Below are 23,197 nucleotides of genomic sequence, written 5' to 3' on the forward strand. Positions count from 1 at the left end.
TACTTGAAATTAACAAGTCATATTTTGAGCCAAGTCACGTAGTACGAAAAACTTGAGTCGTCCTAACACTGCCCTGCACTAAATCTAGTATAAAGACACAAGAAGTGTCACCTCTGAATCTGACTAATCTCAACTTTCAACTGTTGCTAAGGCTACTGCTTATGTTTACATCTCTCGTGGACAGTAGGTGTCGCTGTAAACAAAAACATCGATTATATTCAGATGGAACGCTCCGTCGCTCCGGTCTCCATGCCAGGGCCAGTGAGGAGCGACGCTGTATGTTGACCATAGTGTCCTATATGGTGTCGACACAGGCAAATCTCACGCCTCAGTGAAATTAATTCACGTCACAATTTCCATTTGGCTACAGGCAATTTGACGGTCATTTTTGACCGACTTGCCGAGCATTAAATTTGGTAAAAGGATATCAATCGAAAGCTGACTGTTTATATAGCTCAGAGGTGTCGACAGCTCGACACCTTATAGGACACTATGGTTTGACCTACATGGTGCGGACACAGCGAGAGTGAATGGCTCGCTGCATTTGGGTTACGTCATACTTTCCATTTGACCAAATGCAACTTTACGGTCATTTTTGACCGGCTTTCCGTGCGTCAAATTCAATAAAACGGGTATCAATGGAAAGCTGCTTCTCTACTGATTACGAAAATATAAATATGATTCTGTTCAGCGTCCTGGAACCCCCGAAATGTGACTAGAAATTTTCATTGCTATCGAGTTTTTTCATTGTGACGCAACAGGACTATCTGGCTCTTCACTCTCGTTTTGCGAGACAGGATTGTTGCGTCACAATGCCAAAACTCGATCAGAATGCAAATTACTTGGCTGATTTTGAGGAGTTCCAGGACCATGAACAGAATAACATTTATATTTTCGTAATCAGTACAGCAGCTTTCCATTGATGCCCGTTTTATCGAATTTAGCGCTCGGCAAGCCGGTCGTAAATGGCCGTAAAGTTGCCTTTGGTCAAATGGAAAGCAAATCCAAATGCAGAGAGCCGTTCACTCTCGCTGTGTCCACACCATATAGGACACCATGGTTTGACTGCTTCGGTCGCTGAAATGCCTTCACGATTCTATGTAAGATGTCTTCCCGTCAACTGACAGCGCCGCAAAGTCCTATAAATTCCCCGATGTAAATATACGCGATCTTGAAGTACGGTACGAACAGTATATTGCTCGAAGTTCCAATAGATCGAATTTCCTTATATCCATATTATAATACGACATAGCACTAGCACGAATAAGCCCAATTACGTCTGATTGATTTCGTAGAAAACGATGAGAATTTACTCTTACGCAGTTGTAACCAACAGATAGGACAGAGGCAGAGAGACATTGAATTTCAAGCCTAACCTGAACACAGTCACGTCTTAAATTTAGTGTTGATATATTTACACAAACCTGCTCTTCCAAAGCCTCAGGTCCAGCAAACAACAACCCAATATTATTCAAAACACTGAGGCAAAGTAAAGATGTCAAACTAGTCGTAGTAAGTAGAAAGCGAAAGGGTCAAAACTTCTGTACATGGTAAATATTAGAATGGGAATTGTGCAACCTAAGTCAAGAAAGAGAGCGAATTTCGGCTTTGGCAATAGTCAAGGTTAACAATGTGAACATATCTGCAAAAAGCAGTGGTTGTTGTCCTTTTCATAGCCGTGGCCCAATCTCCATTTTGCAAATATGCCATGACCCATTACTTGGCCTCAGTCTTTTCTTAAGCGGCGGCAATACGGCAGGTTTAGGCCCAGCAGTTCATGTCAAATCATAGTTCGTTCTCAAGAGGACGAGAATGGCAAATGTATGTATCGCAAGTTTGGCTCGTTTTCAACTATACAGTTCTTCTGTAACGAAGTCTGTCCAGTTGACCAAGCCTGTCTGGACGGTATCTGCCATTTTAAGTCAATTGTGTGATTTGGGGGTCCGACTTGGATTGTTACATAGGGCCTACAGTATGCTTCACCCGCTCACTAGGTGTCGAAAAAGTGATGAGTGCTCCCTCGACAAATTAAAAATTTTGTCGGTGTCTGATTTCGTCGTCGTGACAACCTGTGACCAAGGGACGGGGTCTTGCGTTTGAATTTTACAAATTCTTCGTTTGATTGAGCCGCCGCATCCTTACTCGCTTTGGAACGTCCCGCAGGACTGGGCCGGTACAAGTCCTCCTCGATCTGCAAAAATAGAATGGGGTCAGTCAGTATTAGCATTCGGATCCCGGGATTTTAAAGTATATTTCTGATAGCGATTCCGGCATCAATTCTATTGAAATCCCGGGATTTAAAAAAGCATCTACAAGACCTGACACTACTTCCACTTACAGTTTTTACCGGCAATACTAGGCCTATAATACCTTACTTTCTACTTATTTGGAAATTTCTACTTGTACTTGAGTAGAAATTCACGACGCTAGTTATCCTTCCATTTGAGAACCAACAATGAATACTTTATTCTTCTCCTGAAACAGCGATGTCGAATGACCTCCAACCCCGACCTTCACCCACATTTGTCACCCACCTTTTTACATCGGGATCGACCGACTTTTCCTGCAGGCATCCGAACCAATGGTGGGTCTTGGGGAAACTTTCTGGCAGATCACTCCCAGCTAGCGGGCCGACCTTTTATCAATTGGGCGCCGTGCCGGAAATCCTTCCCGAGCAAGGGTGACTCTGGAATCAAAGAGTGTCAGTTTTTTGGGCAACGCAAAGCAAATTGCGACACTGACTCGATCACACTCATAATTGTAAATACACAGCGCCTTCTAAATAACATTACAAGTAAAAGTTTAAAAAAATTAGCCTGTTTCATGGCTCAGTTCACGTGATACAGTTCGTCTCGATCCATTTCAGGAAAGCCAGAACATAGATGTGTTATAAAATTAGAGCATGGAAATATTTCACAAATCATAAGAATTACACAACTAAAAATATCTAGTTGTCCAAGTCTGCACAATGGTGGTCACTACCAAAGTACTTCTACTTTTTCCAAGTAATCGAGTAGTTCCCCACTACTGGTAGCACCAACCAGAGTCAGTAAAATTTCTGCTACTTTTACTTGTAATCTGTCATATTTCGTAACTTGACTACTTTTCACTATTATTTCCAGTTTGTCAAGCCGGAATGTTATGTTCTTCTGATAAGACAGATAGAGCGACCAAGACAGAGAAATTCAGGGGCTGCTGTTGCAGAGAGCCCAGACTTTTTGTTGTGCTCTGCGCGAGTATGTAGGTGACCAGTATCTTGGGGTGGCCAACAGTTTCGGCCAGAGGGCCACATGCGATCTATAAGCCTTTGCTGGGGCCACTTGAATGTTGTTTTCCGACTCCAGCCACCTCTGCTTCATGGCCCGTGGGAATGTGATTGATGATGGCGGCGGCTGGTTGCTCGTCTTGATGCCACACTAGATGGCCGATTAGGCGGAAGCGTCGCTCAGCTGCCAATGGAGACTGATCTAGCATAACGCGGGCTGTCACATGAAGACGTCCACGGCGCCTACGTTGGAGACGCTTACCACGAGCCTAAAGCTGATTATCTCGATGTTCTTTTGTTTCCTGTTTTCTTTTGCCCATTTTATTTTATCCAATTGAAAAGTCGATATATATATATACATGAATGTTGATGACCTTTTTAGTCGTCTGATAGGAGTGAACCGGACTAGGTAACGGGGAAGACAAGACTTATCTTACTATGCATCAATATCGATAACTATTATTTCTCATGAAAGCTCCTAGCCGCGCGAGGGGAGAAAAATTTATTGAATGAATTCGGTCAATTATACTGTACCTTGCATACATTGCGGGAAATCGAGTGAAAATCAATCGCGCGCAGTGGTGGGAAGAATTTACAGTTAAATAAATCTGCCTTGATATATTCTACTTAATGGTCATATACGAAGATCTACGAAAATTGTGACTGGCGCATGGCTTATATGCCTACGCGTCGTAACTGATATCTTAGTCATCAACATCCCAAATTTTGTGCTCATGCTTAAAATTTTTGGTTTCCTTTGCAAGTTCATAATAAATTACCTGGGTAATTTATTTTTTTTGACATTCATTACCAATTTCGAGAATTACCGGGCCATGGGTTGGCTGCCCCCAGGGTTGATGACTCAACTTGACTCGAGTCATTTTCTCGAACTACGGAAATGACTCGACTCGAGTCAATCTGTGTGTGACTTGACTCGAGTCAATTGCGCATGACTCGAACCAAGTCATATGAATCGACACGCACACTGTTGGGATTACGTATATTGGTGCTGGTACTTGAAGTTGCGACCAGAAACTACTAAAGTGAGAAAAATTAGTATATTATAAATGCTGACCATTCGGTACCACCAAACAGAGTTATGAAAAATGTGTTCAGCAAGAATTTAACCGGAAACTGAGCAGTCAACACAATGACTTGGACTCGGACTCGAGTCATAATACTGTGACTGGGACTCGATCCTCTGCTCGATGACTTGGACTTGACTCGGTGGTTGCAGCTTCTGCATCTTATTTTAGGCCCAAAACCAGCTTCTACTGTAAGCGGTTATCAATATGTAGCGAAATTAGCCAATTTTGGCTCGTTCGGTGAAATTGCACGACCACTAGAGGGTGAACGAGCCCAAAATTATAATAGAAATCATTTTTTTGATCTTTGGCACCACATAGCAAGTATCCGTTTTGAAATTCAAAATTTTCCATTTTCACTCCATCCTAATATAGGAGTTTCATGACAGTAAACAGGCCTAAAATTCAGCAAAACGTTTGGAATCATACAACCTGCCATACGGTCTTTTATTTTCTTTCCTAATAGCGCAAAACATCAAGGTAGTGTCCGGGCAGAACTTATCCACATTGGTCATTGTCTTTTTAACTACAGGCAGTGTAATACGACTTAGGGCCCCATAAAATCACATTTTCTGAAAGGCGGCACTGGGGTGAAAAAGAGGTCAAGAGCCACTGTTCTTATGCAATGGAGTCATTTGTCGGCTATCACATGATACATTTGAATCCTGATGCTGTTAAAATTAATATATCTCTCCTGGGATGTAGCAACACAAACCCAGCTCTCTGCATAGCTACTTCTACTTGAGTAGCCTTCTTGACTACTTTGACAGCTTCTGATCCTGCATGCAGAATAGGCTTGTTCAGAAATAACTCTCGAATTCCGGAGATTCACTGGTTAAATTGTAAGGTTGCCTAAAAAAAGGCTGCACACCAAATTCGGCTCAATTCCAACAAGCCAAAGCCGCTGTAGAGCGAATAAAAGTTTTTGAATTTATTTTTTTTAAATTGATTTTTTAAAAATTCTACTGTCAACCCAAGGAAATTGAGTTGCCTAAAAGAATGATGCATAACAATTTTTGCTCACTTCCAACCCGTAGACGCGAATTTATTGCAGTTGAGATTTTTGGATTTGCTAAAATAGCATTGATGGTGGGTAAACCCAAAATTATTAATGAAAAACTAAAATAACTTCGCTTCTACGGGTTGGAATTGCATCAAATTTCTTTTGCATCGTTTTTGTAGACAGCTTAACAACTTCATGGGGCTGACAGTAAAAGTTGAAAAAAAAAGATTTAAATTTTTCTAATAAATGATAAATTTCAATTGACTATGCCTCGACTTCTACTGGTAGGAATTGAGACAAATTTGGTGTGCTGCGTTTTTTTACGCAAACTAACATTTTAATCAGCGAATCCTCGGGATACGGAAAAGTTATTGTGAACAACCCTAATGCACCCAATCGCAGATAGTTATTTTTTAGTGACTATTTCGCAACAACTTACAGACTTTACCCCCCTCCGAATTTACTGGAAATCAGTAAGCCATATTTACTGCCTGATTTCTTTGTCAGTTCGTAATGAGTAGATGCTGGATGTAGGAGTCTGTAGGGTGCAAATGTATGGTGCGTTGACATGAAGGAAGATAACATGTTGATATGAAAATCCATAGGATTCCACTTGATTCATTAACACTGAAATTGTCTACATTGTGGACAGAATGTTTGGTATATACTTCCACATTGTCACCAATTCTAGATATGTCACAAAATTACACAGAAACTCACCTGTCGCCATCATTCATGGAAATCTTAATGTCGGAATCTTGTCTTTTAGCCGATAACAAAGCCTGAAAGAAAATCTCATAATTACACAGCCGAAAAAATAGACTTGAACAGTAGAATTAAACAGTGGTTCCATAAGCCACCTCGAACTGTATAAAGCACAAAAATATCGGAAAATACTTTCATTTAGTGTAGCAAACATGTTGGTGTCCACAGGGAAGTGGTTCACTTTGGTTTATCCATTCCATCTTTACGACATTACAGAAACGTCACATTGCATGTTTATACAATTTAGGAAGATTTGGTTGTTCATTAAACTCTGACCTGTGCCCAATGTCACATCAACGATGTAATCAAGTACCGGTATCTCATAAAAGACTTTAACCAAGATCGCCACTAATGAATATAGAGGCATGAGTGGATGCTTGCTTCTCAACGGGATTTCAAGAACATGCAGCTCAGTTATTAGCCATACCTCAATTGTTCTACTAGCAGTCAGGCGTGGTTCAATCACTTCCTATTAGCTTCAGCGTGGGAGAAAATGGAAAACTGATAACCTCCGGATATGAGCTGGTAGTTGCGATGTGAATAGAATGTCGATGTACTTACTAAATGTGGCTTGAAAATATAGCCAGATAAAACTCACCTGGAATAACAATTGGTACACTTGCTTGACTCTGACCCATAGAAAGTCCTTGCCTGTGACGATAAAGAAAGGATACATTGTGTTAGAAACGATTCAAATTGGAGCTTCACAGTCATCCAATGTGTTGAGGCTTTTGTTACAGATAGAAATATGATCGTTACTAGGGGTTGAGTTGAATTTATTGGTAATAATTTGATCGTTTCAAAATTCTATAGCAGGGGTGGGCAATTATTTTCCTCCGCAGGCCAAATGAGAAGTAGAAAACACGTTGGCGGGCCAAGTGCGAAATTTTAGCTATATTCTCCAGCGTGTTTCAATTATATTTCTAGATTGCATTGTTAGAAAATGCTGCTCAGTGAATGTGCTGGTAATGAGAAATTGACGGTTATTTAAAAAACATCTATTTGCCGTCATAATTGGCAACAATGTTAAACATGATACATAATCAACTCTCATTAAACCCCTATCCACGTTCTGCTATTAAGACTCTGCTTTTTTAGGCACGCCTTCCTTTATGATAGCGAAAAATTTGTCGCCCGCCTTATCATGATATTACAAAATAACAAAAAGTGTAACCAGAATGGCAGCAATCCCAATGGATAGTTTGATGGCATGGAAGGTTCTGTAAATGCGTACTATCCGATATCCCCAAAACTAGTTATAAAAAAGAGGGTTTAAGACTTTAACTGAAAGCTAGGCAGTCAACACAATAACTCGTACTAGAGTCATAAAACCGTGACTCACACTCGACCCTTTGTTCGCTGACTTGGACTTGACTCGGTGGTGAATTGAAAATGACTCGACTTGACTCGAGTCACAACTATTAAAGTGAGTTGGACTTGTGACTTGGTTACAAGACTGCTTATACTTTGACTTGACAGTGTTTTCAGTAAAACTATGCATAGAATACTTCCTTTTTACTAGGGTTGGGCAAAATCGCTTGCCTGAGTGAATCGATTCTGAACCATTATTAGGCTTCGAGTTGAGTATTCAAGTATCACTCACTGTGACGGTGTAAGTGTACAAAAGGCGTAAAAGTTCAAATATTCATCTTTTACGCTGCGAGTAAAAATATAATGGCGATTTTACGTCACGTTAAAGATAAATTGGTTGAGAACGGCTTGACATGGATAGTCCATAGCTTCGTACTGCTTGTTTCGTATGCTGCGACACGACCAATCGAGGTTTCTGGGATGGTAAATGGTATCGAAATTGTAATTCTCGTTGATAAATAACCTGTTAGTGGTGAGGAGCGTATGTATGCAAGCCTATTTCAGTACCCGAAAAATCATCTTCCACCACTCGACTCGGATAATTAGGATTAACACTCGATTCAGATTCGAGTACTCAAATCATGTGCAATATGTGCCCTGCTATCCATTTTACTTATTCGAAAATAGATACTTGTATTTGTACCTAAGTAGAAATTTACGACGTTACTTATCCTTTTGTGTAACATCTGCTCCTGAAACAGCGATGTCACAAAACAGCGATGTCGAATCACCCCCAAACCCAACCTTCACCCTCATTCGTCACCCACCTTTTTACATCGGGATCACCCGGCTTTTCCTGCAGGCACTCGAACCAACGGTGGGACCTTAGGCACTTTCTGGCGGCTCACACCCGCTACTGGGCCGATCCTTGACTAGTTTGGTGTCGGGTCAGAAGTCCATCCTGAACGCGGGGGACACTGGAATAAAAGGGGGGCAGTTTTCTTCGGCAACACAAAGCAAATTGTATCATAATTGCAACTACACAGTTTTTTTTCTGAATTTTGATTAGAATTGCTTCTTGGAGGTACAGAACTTCAGTATACAATTGAATAGCATATTCATACTGAAAGGAGCCTGAGTATTTTGACTTCATTTCAATATGAATAAACTATACAATTAGATTGGAATAAGACCTACACATTTTTTGAAATGAGATTAGAATTACAATTACAGCTACAATTTTCCTACAAATTAGATTGGAATTGGAATTATTGAATTTGTGAAAAGTAGGCCATGGAATGAAGTTTGGTTCATCAGAGTTCGTTCTCATAACCATGAAAATGGCAAAGGTCTGTCCTGTAAGCTTGGCAATACAGTTCTCCTGCCGCCTTTATAGGAATTTAGGAATTAGATTGGAATTAAAATTATAGCAAAGAAACATTTCACAAATCAAACTAGAATTAGATCACCGACATTTTGCTTTATTTATTCTAGAGGTGATCACTAACGCGGTCCCGCAAAACGTTTGTAATTCTACGATCTGCCATATTTTCAGTTTCCTTCCTAATCATGCAAAACATCAATGTAGTTCCCGGGCACAACCTATCCGCGTAGCACATCCTGTTATTCACTACAGGCATTGTAACATGAGATAGGGCTTCATAGCGCCACATTTTCTTAAGGGAGCAGTTGTGTGGAAAATAGGTCAAGAACCTCTGTTCTATAGCAATGGTGTCCTTTGTAGGCTACCACATGATACCATAGGCGCTGAACTCTATTTTTCTGACGGTATGCGGGATTAATGACGTCATATGTCAGAATTGACAAATGAGCTCACTCTCAATAGCTCAATATCCCCTGTCGCTTGTCTATGGCAGGGTTGTAATCAAGTCACAAGGCTCTGTGTCACAAGTCAATCCCACTTTTATAGTTCTGACTCGAGTCAAGTCGACTCACTTTCAATTTATCACCGAGTCCAAGTCAGCAAGGAGCAGCTCGAGTCCGAGTCATGGGTTTATGACTCAAGTCCGAGTCCAAGTCATTGTGTTGACTGCTCAGTTTCAAGCTAAAATCTTGTTAATTCCCCTTTTTATAACTCTGTTTGGTGATATCTAATGGCTCGCATTCACTTTTAGCAGTTTCTGGTCGCATTTTCAAGTACCAGTACCAATACACGAAATATGAATGTTGGAGTTATTTTGAAATTCTTCGAAATCAATATGAAATGTCGGTCATATCCGTCTGAGTCCCGAGTCATGCGCAATGACTCGAGTCCAAGTCAAGTCAATACACAGATTGACTCGAGTCAAGCCGACTCATCTCCATATTTCAAGAAAATGACTCGAGTCAAGTCGAGTCATCAGAAGATCGTGACTCGAGTCGAGTCATGACTCGAGTCACGATCTTCTGTAATGACTCGAGTCCAGTCATGACTCGAGTCATTACAACCCTGGTATATGGTGAAAAAATTATGATGCATGAATTTATTAGCGTTAAGTAGACTACATACACCATACCACATCGATCGAATTTCTTGCAGGTATGATATATATATAGTTATACACTCCCCATCTCACACTACCACAAGATTGCTAGCGAGTCCGACTGTGCAGACAATTAGCAGGATCGCGATTTCCCGTCAATATACAACATATTCGTCAACACGCGCATCGATCACTCCGCCTCAAGAACAAGCGAATACGCATCTTCAACGACGGCTAATAAACTTAAGTTACAGGAATGATTTTCTCAAATGGCAATTCTGTTCTGGACTCTGTTCAGTAAGTAACAATAATTGCAGAGGAGTCAGAACTTTTGACATCCAGAGCCTGCAACCAATTTCTGATCGTTGTGTTTTAGTATTAGTGCAAATCAAAATAAATAATGCCGCTTGATTCTGTTCACAGCCAGTATGTTTTTTGATCCATTGCGTTCACGTTCGATGTCTTGAGCAAGTTGTTGTCACAATCACAGCAGACGCGACAGCTCTGGTCAGCGCGCCAGATATCACATTTAGACACAGCAGAAGATGACAATCACTGCATTTCGCGCCTATAGAAATTGACATCTTTGGCATTGAGGCCTCGGTCTTGTTGCCTTGTGTCGCAATTTTGTAAAAAGATAAATTCAGAATTACTCACTGTTATCTCTCAGGTAGAATTTTCACAAATTGATGCATGTCAGATTCTAACTGATTGATAACGGTTGAGATTGTCATGCAAACTTCTTTCATCACCAAAGCCATTTCCCACCGAACGACCAGACCATTAAATGATATGTTATAAATATTATGATTTTCTGATTGCAATTAACTGTAATAAAATGAAGAATGGTTATGGAAAATAAACTCAATGAATGAATAATTGTATTGTATATGCACCATAGGCTGTTTAAGCCTGGCTACTGTACCAGCAAAAGTGGTAGCCTATACAACAAGTTGCCAATAGTCGCCTCATATAAACAGAATCGAAATGGTTTATTTTGAGAATACATACAAATTTGGTATCCTGATCATGGATAACGGAAAGCGAACAACTTTTTTCAATCGAGGTGACCCCAAATTCGTCAAAAACAATCAAAAGAACATGATAAACAAAACGTTCATCCGATTTTATCAAGTAGTAAAATATTGTTTATGCAAGTTCTCATTAAATATGATGGCCATATGAATTTGTAACCCAGGGTTGTTTTGACTCGAGTCATGACTCGACTGGAGTCCGGGTTGAGTCACCATATTTTGGTGACTCGACTTGACCAGAGTCATTTTTTCAAATGCGCAAAATGACTCGACTCGAGTCAATTTTTGTATTGACTCGACTTGTAGGCCTACTCGATTCATTGTGTATGACTCGAACCAAGACATATGACTTGAAACTAGACGGCTAAGACAGACATTTCATTGTAACTTCGAATAATAGTAAAAGTCTCCACATGATTGGTATTTCGACTATTAGTTCTGATACTTGCGAAATGGGCTACAAACTGATTGTACCGAGGAAAATTACAATATTATCATTATGAATGCGAACCATTCTATTTCACTCGAGCAGAGTTGAAAAAAGTGGGTTGGACTCAAAAAACTGAACAGTAAACACAATGACTTTGAAGAGTGAATAGCTCGAAGCATATATCGCATGCGGCTCAACTAGTATTGAGATAATTCTCGCTCATTTGAAATTTCCATGCATTGAGTCATTGTATGCTGTGGGTTATTTCATACTGAATTAGCGGAAGTGTGAAACTTGAACCGCCAGCAGTAAGCAGTAGGTACGAACTCCTGATATTGGCCATATAACCATTGTGGCAACAGTTGTAGGCTACAAGTCGTCATAATCCTTGACCATGTCTATATTGAATAGGCCTAAGGAACTAAATATATGATTGGATGCATCGACTAAATCTACCGGCAAGATCATGCACTGTGGCACAATTAATGGAAGTATATTACCACAAAATTACTGGTTACTATTGCTATTACATTCATCAAATGATACGAATTTACCAAAAAGCAGTTTACACTTATCAAATTACTGCCGCATTGAAATAAAAATGCACAATTTTCAATGCAATTATGATGGATATGGCTTGATGAATTGAAAATATCAAATGTGAGAAACTTTATATTCATTCATGTCAAAGCTGCAGACTTGTACTAACTACTAATTGAGTTACTTCGACGGTCAAGACTAGATAACCATGCTATCTCTCTCTACAGACCCTAGTCATCCTTTGATATGCTTAGTAAATGTAGGTAGACATACATGTTTGTTTATGACTAGCGCTCTAATACAGCTGTATCAATAAAATGCCTCAACTGGACTGCCCCATTGAGGACTGCCCATGGAAGTCACAGGATTTGGCTGAGGCGTTAGCTCCTGCCCTCATCAAAGCCCTCGAAATCCACGACAGGACTGTTCATGGCGCTGCTACAACTGAGTCTGGGCCCCCGCTCAAATTGGAAAAGCCGACTATCGCATCGGGATGCGATCCCGAGAGATGGTCAGCCTTCACGAGAGAGTGGCGTATGTACAAAACTGGCTGTCGCATCTCCGACAACATGGCCTCTACTGCTCTCTTCCACTGTTGTGACTCCGAGCTACGTGCCGATATACTGAGGGATATCCGACGCGACATTGATGCCATGACAGTTGAAGATCTGCTCGCTGCGGTCAAGCGCTTGGCTGTGAAAGACGAAAGTATACTAGTGCATCGACTCAGGCTCAGCAAGATGGTTCAGACCCCCGGCTCTAGCATCCGCACCTTTCTTGCTAGCCTGCGTGGTCAAGCTGCCTTGTGTCAGTACACATCGACCTGTCGGGAGGAGGGCTGCAACCACGTCTTCGATTACAGTTCTGAGATCATAAAGGACAACCTTATTCGGGGCATCGCCGACCCCGATATCCTCTCTGATATCCTCGGTGATGCTGCCACAGACCGCTCCCTGGAAGACACTGTCTCCTTCATCGCCAGAAAGGAACAGGGACGCCTGACGCACTCCGAGGTCGGTAATTTCCCTGCGACACCACAGTCTGCAGCTGCCGTTCAACCTTCCAGGATGTGCTGGGCCTGCGGCGGACGGCCCATGCCCCCCGCAACGACCGTGACGCACGGAAAAGCAAGTGTGAAGCCTGGCATTCACTGTGTACGAAATGCTCGTCCAAAGGCCATTACACAAATTGCTGCAGACAATACCTAGATTGTGGAAAATGGGGCCACAAGGATAAATCGTACCGGCTTTGCGCGAAGCATAAGTCCAAGCAGTTGGAGGCCCGGAGTGAATCCTCCTCCAGCCCTGCCGAAAGAACTGCTAGCTGCATCGACTCTCAGCTCTCGAATGACGCCCTGTGCTGCCCCTCGGAATCTCTCGAGGCAAAACGGATAGCATCACTTTCAGCTATGGTGAATAGACTCGATCATCACGTGTTCGATGATGGCTGGAAAGTACGGCCATCCAAACCTCACCCTGTCGTACTGGTCTCGATGAACTTGCTTCCCGATGCACATTCTCTGCTGGGTCACCCCATTCGCACCTCCGCTCGGCTTTCCTCCATCCGGACTTACATGGTAGCTGACACGGGTTGCCAGAGCTCCATCATTCCCTTGTTCATCACTGTGCGACTGGGCATCGACCGCCGTGATCTGCTCCCTGTTAAGCTAATCATGGAGGGCCCATCTCATGCAGATTTGGGCATAGTTGGTGGAATCGCTGTGGATATCAGTTTCGCGGGACCCGGTGGGACTGCGAGGACAGCCCGCATCATGTGCTATGTGTCGTCGACGCTTGACAGATCCTACCTCTGCAGGGACGTTATCGATACAAGGTTGCACCGCAAGGCTTCCTGGCAAGTGGTGACGCATATAATCAACGTTTCGACGCAATCGTCTCCGACTTCCCAGACAAAGTGAAGTGTGTCGATGACACTTGCATGTGGGCGGAGGACATTGAAACTGCTTTTCTTCAGACGTGCCGATGGCTTGATTTATGTGCCCGCAATGGCATCACTCTGAATCCAAAGAAATTTCAGTTTGCGCAAGAAGAAGTGGACTTTGCTGGATTGACGATCTCTATGACCAACATCCGCCCACGCACCAAGTTCCTCAACGCAATAAGGGACTTCCCTACACCTGCTGACATTACCGGGGTGCGAGCATGGTTCGGACTGGTGAATCAAGCAGCGTACACCTTTGCCATGGCACAGCAGATGACGCCATTCAGAGACCTGCTGAAACCGGCCGAGAAATTTGCTTGGTCTGAAGAATTGGAACACGCCTTCCAGCTGTCAAAAAAAGCAATCATTTCTGAAATTGAGAATGGTGTGAGACTCTTTGACCCTAGCCGACCAACATGCCTCGCGACTGATTGGTCTGTGTCCGGGATTGGCTTTTTCATGACACAGAAGTACTGCAAGTGCGATCCTGTGACGCCGACCTGTTGTCCGGATGGATGGAAACTATGCCTGGTCGGAAGCCGTTTTACTCACCCAGCGGAGAGCAGATACGCCCCCATTGAGGGCGAAGCACTGGCTGTCGCATATGCGCTCCACCAAACGAGATATTATGTCCTTGGGTGCACCCAGCTGATCGTCGCCACTGATCATAAGCCTCTTGTGCGGGTCTTCAATGACAGGTCCCTGTCGGACATCACCAACAGACGGCTCCTCAACCTCAAGGAAAAGACCCTTGGATACCGCTTTCAGATTGTCCACGTGCCCGGCAAGAGCAATCACGTTGCAGACGCTGCATCCAGGAACCCGCATGGCCCTCCCGTCAGCCGTCAGGCTTGTGCTGCCCGGAGAGGCACCCGAAACTGATCTCACACCGCGCCGCCCTACCGCCGTGTCCAAGATTCCGAGACTGATCGACGATGAGCCAGACTTTGCTGACGATGCTTCAACCGTGGCTGCCGTTACTGCCAGTCTTCGGGCCTCGACGACGGTTGTCACATGGGACATGGTACGTGAAGCTACCTCTTCTGATAGCGACCTTCAGCAGCTGAACCTGTATATCAGTGAAGGATTTCCGACCGACCTCCGCATCATGCCTGCTAGCTTGCGTCCTTACCACAGGTTCTCGTCGATGCTGAGCACTGTGGACGGCGTTATTCTTATGGGACAACGGATCGTGATACCCTCGAGTCTGCGTCATGAGATCCTGACCGCGTTGCATGCCGGGCATCAGGGCACTTCTGCCATGAATGCTAGGGCGAGGGACTCCGTTTTTTGGCCACTAATCACAGTCGACATCTCTCGCATTAGAGACCAGTGTGGTCACTGCCACAGGATCGCGAAATCCAACCCCATGCAGCCTCCAGCCGTCCTGACACGCCCAGAGTACCCTTTCCAGATGATCTGCAGTGATTACTTTTCTCACAATGGCAAGGACTATGTTGTCATTGTTGATCGGTACTCTAACTGGCCGATTGCGTGTCACTCGAACTCTGGTGCCGATGGACTCATCTCGCAGCTACGGCAAACCTTCGTGACTTTTGGCATTCCAGAAGAGCTGACTTCTGATGGCGGGCCACAGTTTACTGCTTTGAAGACCCAGGCATTCTTGAAATCGTGGGGCGTAACCAGAGGTGGTCAGTAACGAAGTACTTCTACTTTTTCGAAGTACTCAAGTAGTTTTCCCCTACTTCTGGTACTTACTCAAGTAGATCTGATTTTCGCTACTTCTACTTCCACTTCTTAATATTTTGTGATCTACTTACTTACTTCTCGCTATTTTCAGTTTGTCAAGTAGAAGTAGTTCAATCTTTCAATCAGGAAGATAGCCTGAGGAATTTCGGAACTGTTTTCACGGAGTATTAACATTTAATTTTCATAAAAGTTTAGTAAAGCACAGAATTTTCGTCGCGCTTCGCGCGCAGTGGATACGGAGTGACCAGTCTGATTTCACGACAGTATCAGTGAATATAATTTAGGTGGCGGTTTGGCGTGGTTCCGTTCACACCACATTATCGCCCTTCACCCATATGAAATAATTCATCACAGTTTATATGGCTCATCATAACGTTTGAAACTGATGCTTCGCAATCTAGCATTTTCTTGTCATATCGTAATCTAGCATATCTATGTCCTGTCCATGGCGTGTCCTAATCTGGAAGAGTGGACTTTGACTTTTTTTTTAGTTTTAGAGCTGTTTTAGCATACCACCTTTGAAACTTTCTGGACTAAAAACATGAAATACATATTCTGCTAGCAGAAGTAGTATTTATATTTCACTTTCAATTCCCAGTATCATATACTTTGAGTTATAATTATTATCAGTTCTTTTGTCCGAATAACATACATGTTGAAGTATAAAAGCAAGTGCAGTAGCCTAATGCCTTTAATTTCTGAAAATAAAGCTACACAATATGGCATTTTTACGGTCCACCAGGTTTTTTATTAACGTTTACTAATCGCGCAAAGTGTTTGCACCGTATCCTATACAACTTCTCCATATTGCTCTTCGACTAAACTACGGGCCGTATAGGGAGATGGCGCCATACCATGATATTTTCCATGACGCGTTGTTCGAGAAAACAGAGGATTAGTATCGCATCTCTTTATCAATACTATCATTTTCACCCCATGATGTGAACGAATGCTTATGCTATCAAAAATTGGATACCTGCTGGTATGCATCAATATGAATCAAGCTCGTCACCTATCACATAGCTCAATTTGCACCTTTTTATAATCCATCCAATCAGGATCGTTTTCACAACTACTTACTTACTTGAGTACTTTTAAAGTCAGTCAATTCTACTTCTACTTCAAGTAGTTTCAGGTTGCTCATGAAAGAAGTACTTCTACTTGTACTTGAGTAGATTTTTTCGTCGCTACTTCTACTTCTACTTGAGTAGCCTTCTTGACTACTTTGACCACCTCTGGGCGTAACCCACAGAGTATCTTCGGTCGCCAACCCACACGCGAACTGTCGAGCCGAACTTGCAGTCAAGACGGTGAAACGGATGCTCATGGACAACACATCCAGCGGCGGCTCATTGGATGTCGACAAATTCCAACGAGCTATGTTGCTGTACCGCAATTCCATTGACCCGGTGACTAAGGTCTCCCCTGCGATGATCATATTTGGACGCCCTATTCGCGATGCTATCCCGATCCCATATGCGCGCTACGTACCCCATGAATCATGGCGAGAAATTGTAGCCCACCGGGAACTTGCCATGGCACGGCGACACTGTCGCGAATACGAAAAATGGAGCGAACACACCAAGACGCTGCCTGCTTTGAAAGTCGGTGACCATGTCTACCTGCAGAATCTAGTTGGGAACCATCCGAAACGCTGGGAGAGAACTGGCGTTGTCGTCGAGGTGCGCCAGCATCACCAGTACGTCATTCGCGTTGACGGGTCTGGCCGCGTAACCATACGAAACCGACAACACTTGCGCCGCTTTACGCCATTCTCAGTGCCCGGACACCCGACATTTACAACGACACCGCTTCAGGATCCTGGACCTGCGACCGGCCACCCCGAGGTCCATACCACACCGTCTGCTGCCTCAGAACCAGCCGCTCAGCCGGAAAACTTGCCTGATGATGTCGACGAGCCTCCTGCAACGACGACCCCACGGCCACCGCTGGCCCTGGCTCGCTTACAGCCATACAACAAGCCAGGACTGTCAGAATCTCATCCATTGCCCAGGTCACGACACGCTGTCGTCGATCCTTGAGAGAGACTGTCTTTTGTGCTAGTATCGCCTTGGCACTCCAAGACTCGTCTGTGGGGAGGGGAGATAGATAACCATGCTATCTCTCTCTACAGATCCTAGTCATCCTTTTCCTCACCCTTACTTGAGACTGAAATGCTAGGGGGGGGGGGAAGGATAGCAATTTACCATTTCGTTGCAATACGTTTCTTTCTGCGTTGTGATATTTATTTCCATTCTGTAAGGCTGTCGGAAAAGTATTTCATCCTTAGATATGCTTAGTAAATATAGGTAGACATACATGTTTGTTTAAAGACTAGTTCTAATTACCGATTTTGAAAGCGAATAGTTGTAGTGTTGATATTAGTGTAAATACCAACAGCGGTACACTGGCACAGTAATTGGGTGGGTTGAAAACGGTACATTTCAAACTATTATTAAAATTCTTTTTAAACGCCGATTCTATCCCTGATATTTTCACTTATCAGGCTCATTTACAATTCAGTAATTCACATTATCAGTATTGCAGTTGCTTCAGAATTGAAACTACTAAGTTGTTTTTATTTGCCAGTTACGGATTTTTAAAGCATGTGAATTGTAATTCTAGTAGCCAGTTTTGAAAAGTGAGTGGTTCTAGTTCTCGGTTGAGTTGCATTTTGAAAATCCAGTAATTTGTACAAGTCTGCTCGGGTGAGTGCAATCTATCTCTTCACAAATATGGATGTGTAAATTTCAACACATTGATCCACTTTTGGTGTCACTATTGTCCATTTATCTTGCGATATATCGTACTTTTCAATTGAATCAGAGGTTTCTCCATCTGTTACAGCAAAAATCCACTTGTCAATGTGATACACAGAAACCCAATCGCGACAAGCATTCATAGAAGATAAAGAAGTCCACTGAGCTGAAGTAGCATTGTAACATTCTACGTTGTTGACTTTCATTCCTGGTGTCCACCCTCCGATCACAAATATCTTTTGATCAACTGCAACAACACCATTTCCACTTACAGGATATCTCATTGGTTCGAGATCAACCCACTCTGATGAGGATGGAGTGAATCGGCAGAATGATGAAACTTCGACACCATCTTGTCCTTTACCTCCGATACAATAGATGGACTCATTCAATGATACGAGACTTGCATTACTTATTGCTGTAGGTTTATCTTTTAGTTGAATCCATTGATTCACGGCTGAGGTAAATATTTCCACGTCACTTGTTGCTTTAGGAGAACTTCCTCCAACAACGAATAGCAATCCTGACAACGAAACTGAACGAGGATCGTTTCCATGGTCACAAATCATATCTTTCATCCTTTCCCATTTTGAATTTTTGCTCTGAAAATTGAGTCGATGAACTGATTTATTCTCACACAAAACGTAGATGTGCGAGTCTAGAGAAATCGCCGAGAAATGCTTTAAATTCCAGAACTTCTCATCATGAAACTTCTCCACGTCCTCAGTTACTGGATTGAAGGATCGGATACAATCTGCGTCATTATCAAAAAGAATTATCAAATCATCTTTGCTGATTTCTTCGTTTGTTTTCTGTGATGCTTTTGAAGCTTTTAAGAGACGTCCAGTGATCAACTTGTACAGTCCTAAGTCGTTACTGATGATTTGGTTTGATTCCAAAAGACGTTCTAAAAATGCAGGAGAGACTTCATCAAACTTGATTGCTTCGAGACATTCGTGCAAATGTTCCTGATGTCTGCAATTTTTCTCGACCCAATTGAACAATAAATTTAGTTTTTCTTCTTCACATAACTTTGATTTTTCCGACATCACGAATTTGAGTATGTTAGGTTTTTCAATGTTTCCAAATTCAGGTTGGTTTGATATTTCCATGATATTGTCATGAAAAAATGCTCTACATCGCGTAGAGACGGCATCCAGTCCATACATATCGGCGACATTTCTTGTGGAAAAGTAATTCTCTACATTAACTGATTCCTCCAAAAAGTCGGATACTGCGTGTTTCACGTCTTCCAACTGCATCATGATTGCGACATGAAGAAGATCATTCATCTTTTCATCAGGAATCTCAAATTTGCCTGAATATATGAAATCGATGCAGCTTTTCACACACTGAGAATCGACCTCTTTCAACACGACTTTTCCTTCACGACTCTCTTTGGTGTCGTGCTTTAACATAGCTTTGAAATAAGCACAACCAGCAGACAATACATTCTTGTGAGTGTAATAGACATCATCTCCTACTTGAATTATGAAATCACAATGATCGTTTTCTTGCTTCATTCGATGTAATTCTTCCATCATCTTCACTGAATGTGTCTCTACATTTGCACACACAATCTGCACCATGATTGTCAATCATCCACAATAGGCTATATAGAATGATCCTACGAATATTATGATATAGTCAAGCACTGTTATTGAAGTCAAAATGATTAGTAGGGCGATTATTTGGACATGTCAAAAAAGTCAAAAGTGAAGCGTAGGGTCAAAAATTGTCAAAATTGTTCACAACATCAAAATTTTTTTGAAGTCCGCATTTCGTTTTTGCTGTAGATTTTGCACTGTCGGTGAACTTATCATTTGATATTTTACAGCTTGTAGCCTGGTTTATAGGCCTACCGTTGTCGATGGCACATTATGAATCATAAACAGTTACAGGCAAACACACTGGCACTACTAATAAACATTGGTCAGAAACGAAATATATGAAGTAGTCAAATAACATATGTCCAGTCTACATGCACTTAGTCAAGTATTCAAGGACTAGGACTTGCAGTCTTTCTTAATCGTTTGTTCGACCCAAGCAGCTGAGTTCATTATTAGAAAATCCTACTCCAGTCAGTATTTTTACCACGACTCTGACTCCAACCACTATAGTTTTCATGACTCCGACTCCAAGGAATGCTAAAACATTTCAAGGGCAAATGACTGATCTGCAAGCTTAGCTCGTTTTGAGCTTTACACTTCGTCTGCAGCATTTATCGGAAAACCGGAAATATGATCAGAGTTAAAATTAGAGCATGGAAACATTACCAAAATAAAATTAGAATTAGAGCATAAGAAACATTTCACAAGTTAGATTAGATTCAGCTTACGGCATTTCGCTCAAATTAGTGAAGCTAGACAACTAGAATTATCTTAGTTATCCAAATCTGTCCGGACAGTGTCCATCAATTTGGGTCAGTTGTTTGATTTGAGGTCCGACTTGGATTGGTACTTTGGCCTGCACTGCGCTTCTCCTGGTCACTAGATGTCGACAAAGTGAAGGAGGCCCTTTTCGTAATGAGTTCTCCCTTCAAAAATATGAAATCTTCTCGATGCTTGATTCCGTCGTCGTGACAACCTGCGACCCAGGGAGGGGGTCTGCGGATGGAATTTTACGAATTCTTCGGTTCACCTGCCGTCTTCTTACTCCCCTTGAAACGTTGCCCAATCAGGGCCAGTTCAGGTTCTCCTCAATCTGTGAAAAATATGTAAGGCGTTAGTCAACACTGGCATTGGAGACGTGGGATTTAAAGGTCTTTTTGAAATCACGAGATTTCGAGATAGCATCTAAGAGAGCTAAACTAGTGCTTGGTTTGCTCTTGAAGCAGCTATACAAGATCAGCCGACTGATTTGAACACCCTACATTAGCATGATTATAATACCAACAACTGTGGCACAAGAATAAACGACATCAGTGGTCTTCAATCCTTTTCAAAATGGTGGGTTCACCATTTTAAAGTTCCCTAGAGACTTGTCCATCTTGGTAATACATCAAACCGGTAGCAACCCTAATCGGAATAGAGATCTTACCCTGCTGCAATCCATCGGAAATACTTATGCTACAGACGAATCAGATTTCGACATAATTGGATCACAACCGAACACAGTGGTTTTCAACCAGAGTCTACGAAACAATATTAGGGAACCGCGATCTGATTGATAAATATAATTTGTGATATTGGAAGCTAGGGTAGACTAACACAAACCCAGCTTTCTGCACCGTCCAGCCAGATTCCAGGTTTCAAGTATGTGTTTATGACTCATTCTCAAAACTACTTACAAAGACAGCACATTCTTCCTCCACCTGTAGTAGGCTACTTCTGGGTTGCTTGGAATAACATTACTTCTACTTCACTACTTGTACTGGAGTGCACTTTGCGTTGCTACTTCTACTTGAGTTACTTATTTGACCGCTTCTGATTATGCATACGGGCTCATGCAATCGCGGATAGTTATTCTTATACTCAGTAACTTTTTCGAGACAGCTAAGAGATTTTACCTCCGTCCGATTTACCGCGGTCTCAATGTGCAATATTTATTGCATGATTTATTTATTAGCTCGTAATAAGAAAATGCTGGATGTAGACGTAGGTAGAGTGTAAATATTGGTCTGCTCATGTCAAGGGAGGTAGGATAGTGATATGATTATTCATGGGATTTCATTCAGAAACTTTCAACATTGCGGACAAAACGTTTGCTATATATTTGAAACACTGTTGCCAATTCTGGATATGTCACAATACTTCGCAGAAACTCACCTGAAGTCATCATGATTCCAGAAAATCTTGATGTCGTGATCTTGCCTTTTGGCAGGAGATAAACCCTGCACTTGAACCGTACTAGGGCAGCTGGAAAATTTTAAGCATGTCCAAATTAGATTAGAATTAGAATTGCAATTACAGCTACAAAGTTTTTTCCAAATAAGAGTAGGATGAAAAACATAGCTACCTACAGTTATATCCAAATTATAATAAAATTAGAATTATAGCTACAGCTTTGTCCAAATTAGATTAGAATTACAATTACTGAATTCGCGAAAACTTGAACATTGAACCAAGTTCCTTCAATATCAAATCATGGTTCATTCTTATGAACACGAGAATAGCCAATGGTACATACAATACAATGTCCTACAATGTACTACCTAAAAATAGTACATTGAATGTTCTCTCTTGCATGCTGGTGACGTCATATTTTGTGATACGATTGTTGATATACAATGTTCTTTCCAATTCTCTACTAGTTGCTGACGATTACCCCTGACGAGTGTCAGCCGAAAATATTTGCGCTCATTTCAATATGAATATACTAACCAATTGGAAATGATATCCTGAACTAGGAATGCCTTATATAGTGAGGTTTTGTTATACTCCAAACCGCAACAGCTGCATAATTTCATGTTATGTTACTTTAACTAGGTAAAATAGGGAAGTCCCCTATTCTCAGCCTATATTCTTCCAGCTCAACATGCACACAGATAAAAAGTAGCCAGAATCTGTTTTTACGGCATAAGGCATGGGAATCAGACTGAAATCCTGGACTTTTTGAAAGTCGGTGCACGGTTTAATCAGTTTCTACTAACTGGGATAATTACTTCAATGTAGGAGCAAATTGAAAACTGATGTCATTACGTTGACTTCAGTAATCAATTCTTAAATACCTAGGTTGGTGCGAATAGAATGTGTTGTCCATCCTAATTGTGGCTTGAAAATATGCAGCCGGATAAAACTCACCTTGAATGACAATTGGTCTACTCGCTTGAAAGTTGCAACTTGCTTGACTCTGATCAATAGAATATCCTTGCCTGTGATGATAAAGAAACGATACATTGGGTTAGAAACGATTCAAATTCGAACTTTATA

At 42.0% G+C, this 23,197-nt stretch overlaps 4 protein-coding genes across 4 annotated transcripts in view; all 4 read right to left on the reverse strand.

Annotated features, from left to right (window-relative positions):
- LOC145456733 (kelch repeat and BTB domain-containing protein 3-like) overlaps positions 1-23,197 on the reverse strand; it is a 120,243-nt gene that overhangs the window by 10,802 nt on the left and 86,244 nt on the right. The gene's annotated exons all lie outside the window — the stretch shown is intronic.
- The window catches only part of LOC145457593 (kelch-like protein 6), a 74,948-nt gene that overhangs the window by 5,330 nt on the left and 46,421 nt on the right, over positions 1-23,197 (reverse strand). The gene's annotated exons all lie outside the window — the stretch shown is intronic.
- The window catches only part of LOC145432990 (uncharacterized), a 299,451-nt gene continuing 278,895 nt past the window's right edge, over positions 2,642-23,197 (reverse strand). Inside the window, exons 6-7 of the mRNA XM_080309971.1 lie at positions 6,074-6,135; positions 2,642-2,686 (exon numbers count right to left, since the gene is read on the reverse strand). The gene's annotated coding sequence lies outside the window, so the exon portion shown is untranslated. The remainder of the gene's footprint in view (positions 2,687-6,073; positions 6,136-23,197) is intronic.
- LOC145456907 (kelch-like protein 3) lies at positions 17,906-23,149 on the reverse strand. The gene is made up of 3 exons (XM_080335083.1): positions 23,069-23,149; positions 22,094-22,158; positions 17,906-21,029 (listed from the first exon to the last, which is right to left on the reverse strand). The coding sequence occupies exon 3, from the start codon at positions 19,913-19,915 to the stop codon at positions 18,287-18,289; it is 1,629 nt and encodes a 542-aa protein (XP_080191209.1). The 5' UTR covers positions 19,916-21,029; positions 22,094-22,158; positions 23,069-23,149; the 3' UTR covers positions 17,906-18,286.

This window comes from Botryllus schlosseri, chromosome 1 (genome assembly GCF_051294905.1).
Source record: "Botryllus schlosseri isolate E-star chromosome 1, Bs_hap1, whole genome shotgun sequence".
In the NCBI taxonomy this organism is placed as follows: Eukaryota; Metazoa; Chordata; class Ascidiacea; order Stolidobranchia; family Styelidae; genus Botryllus; species Botryllus schlosseri.

What these genes read in the sequence shown, in the direction of transcription:
- LOC145456907 (XM_080335083.1), bottom strand. Translation starts at nt 19,915, where the DNA reads ATGGTGCAGATTGTGTGTGCAAATGTAGAGACACATTCAGTGAAGATG.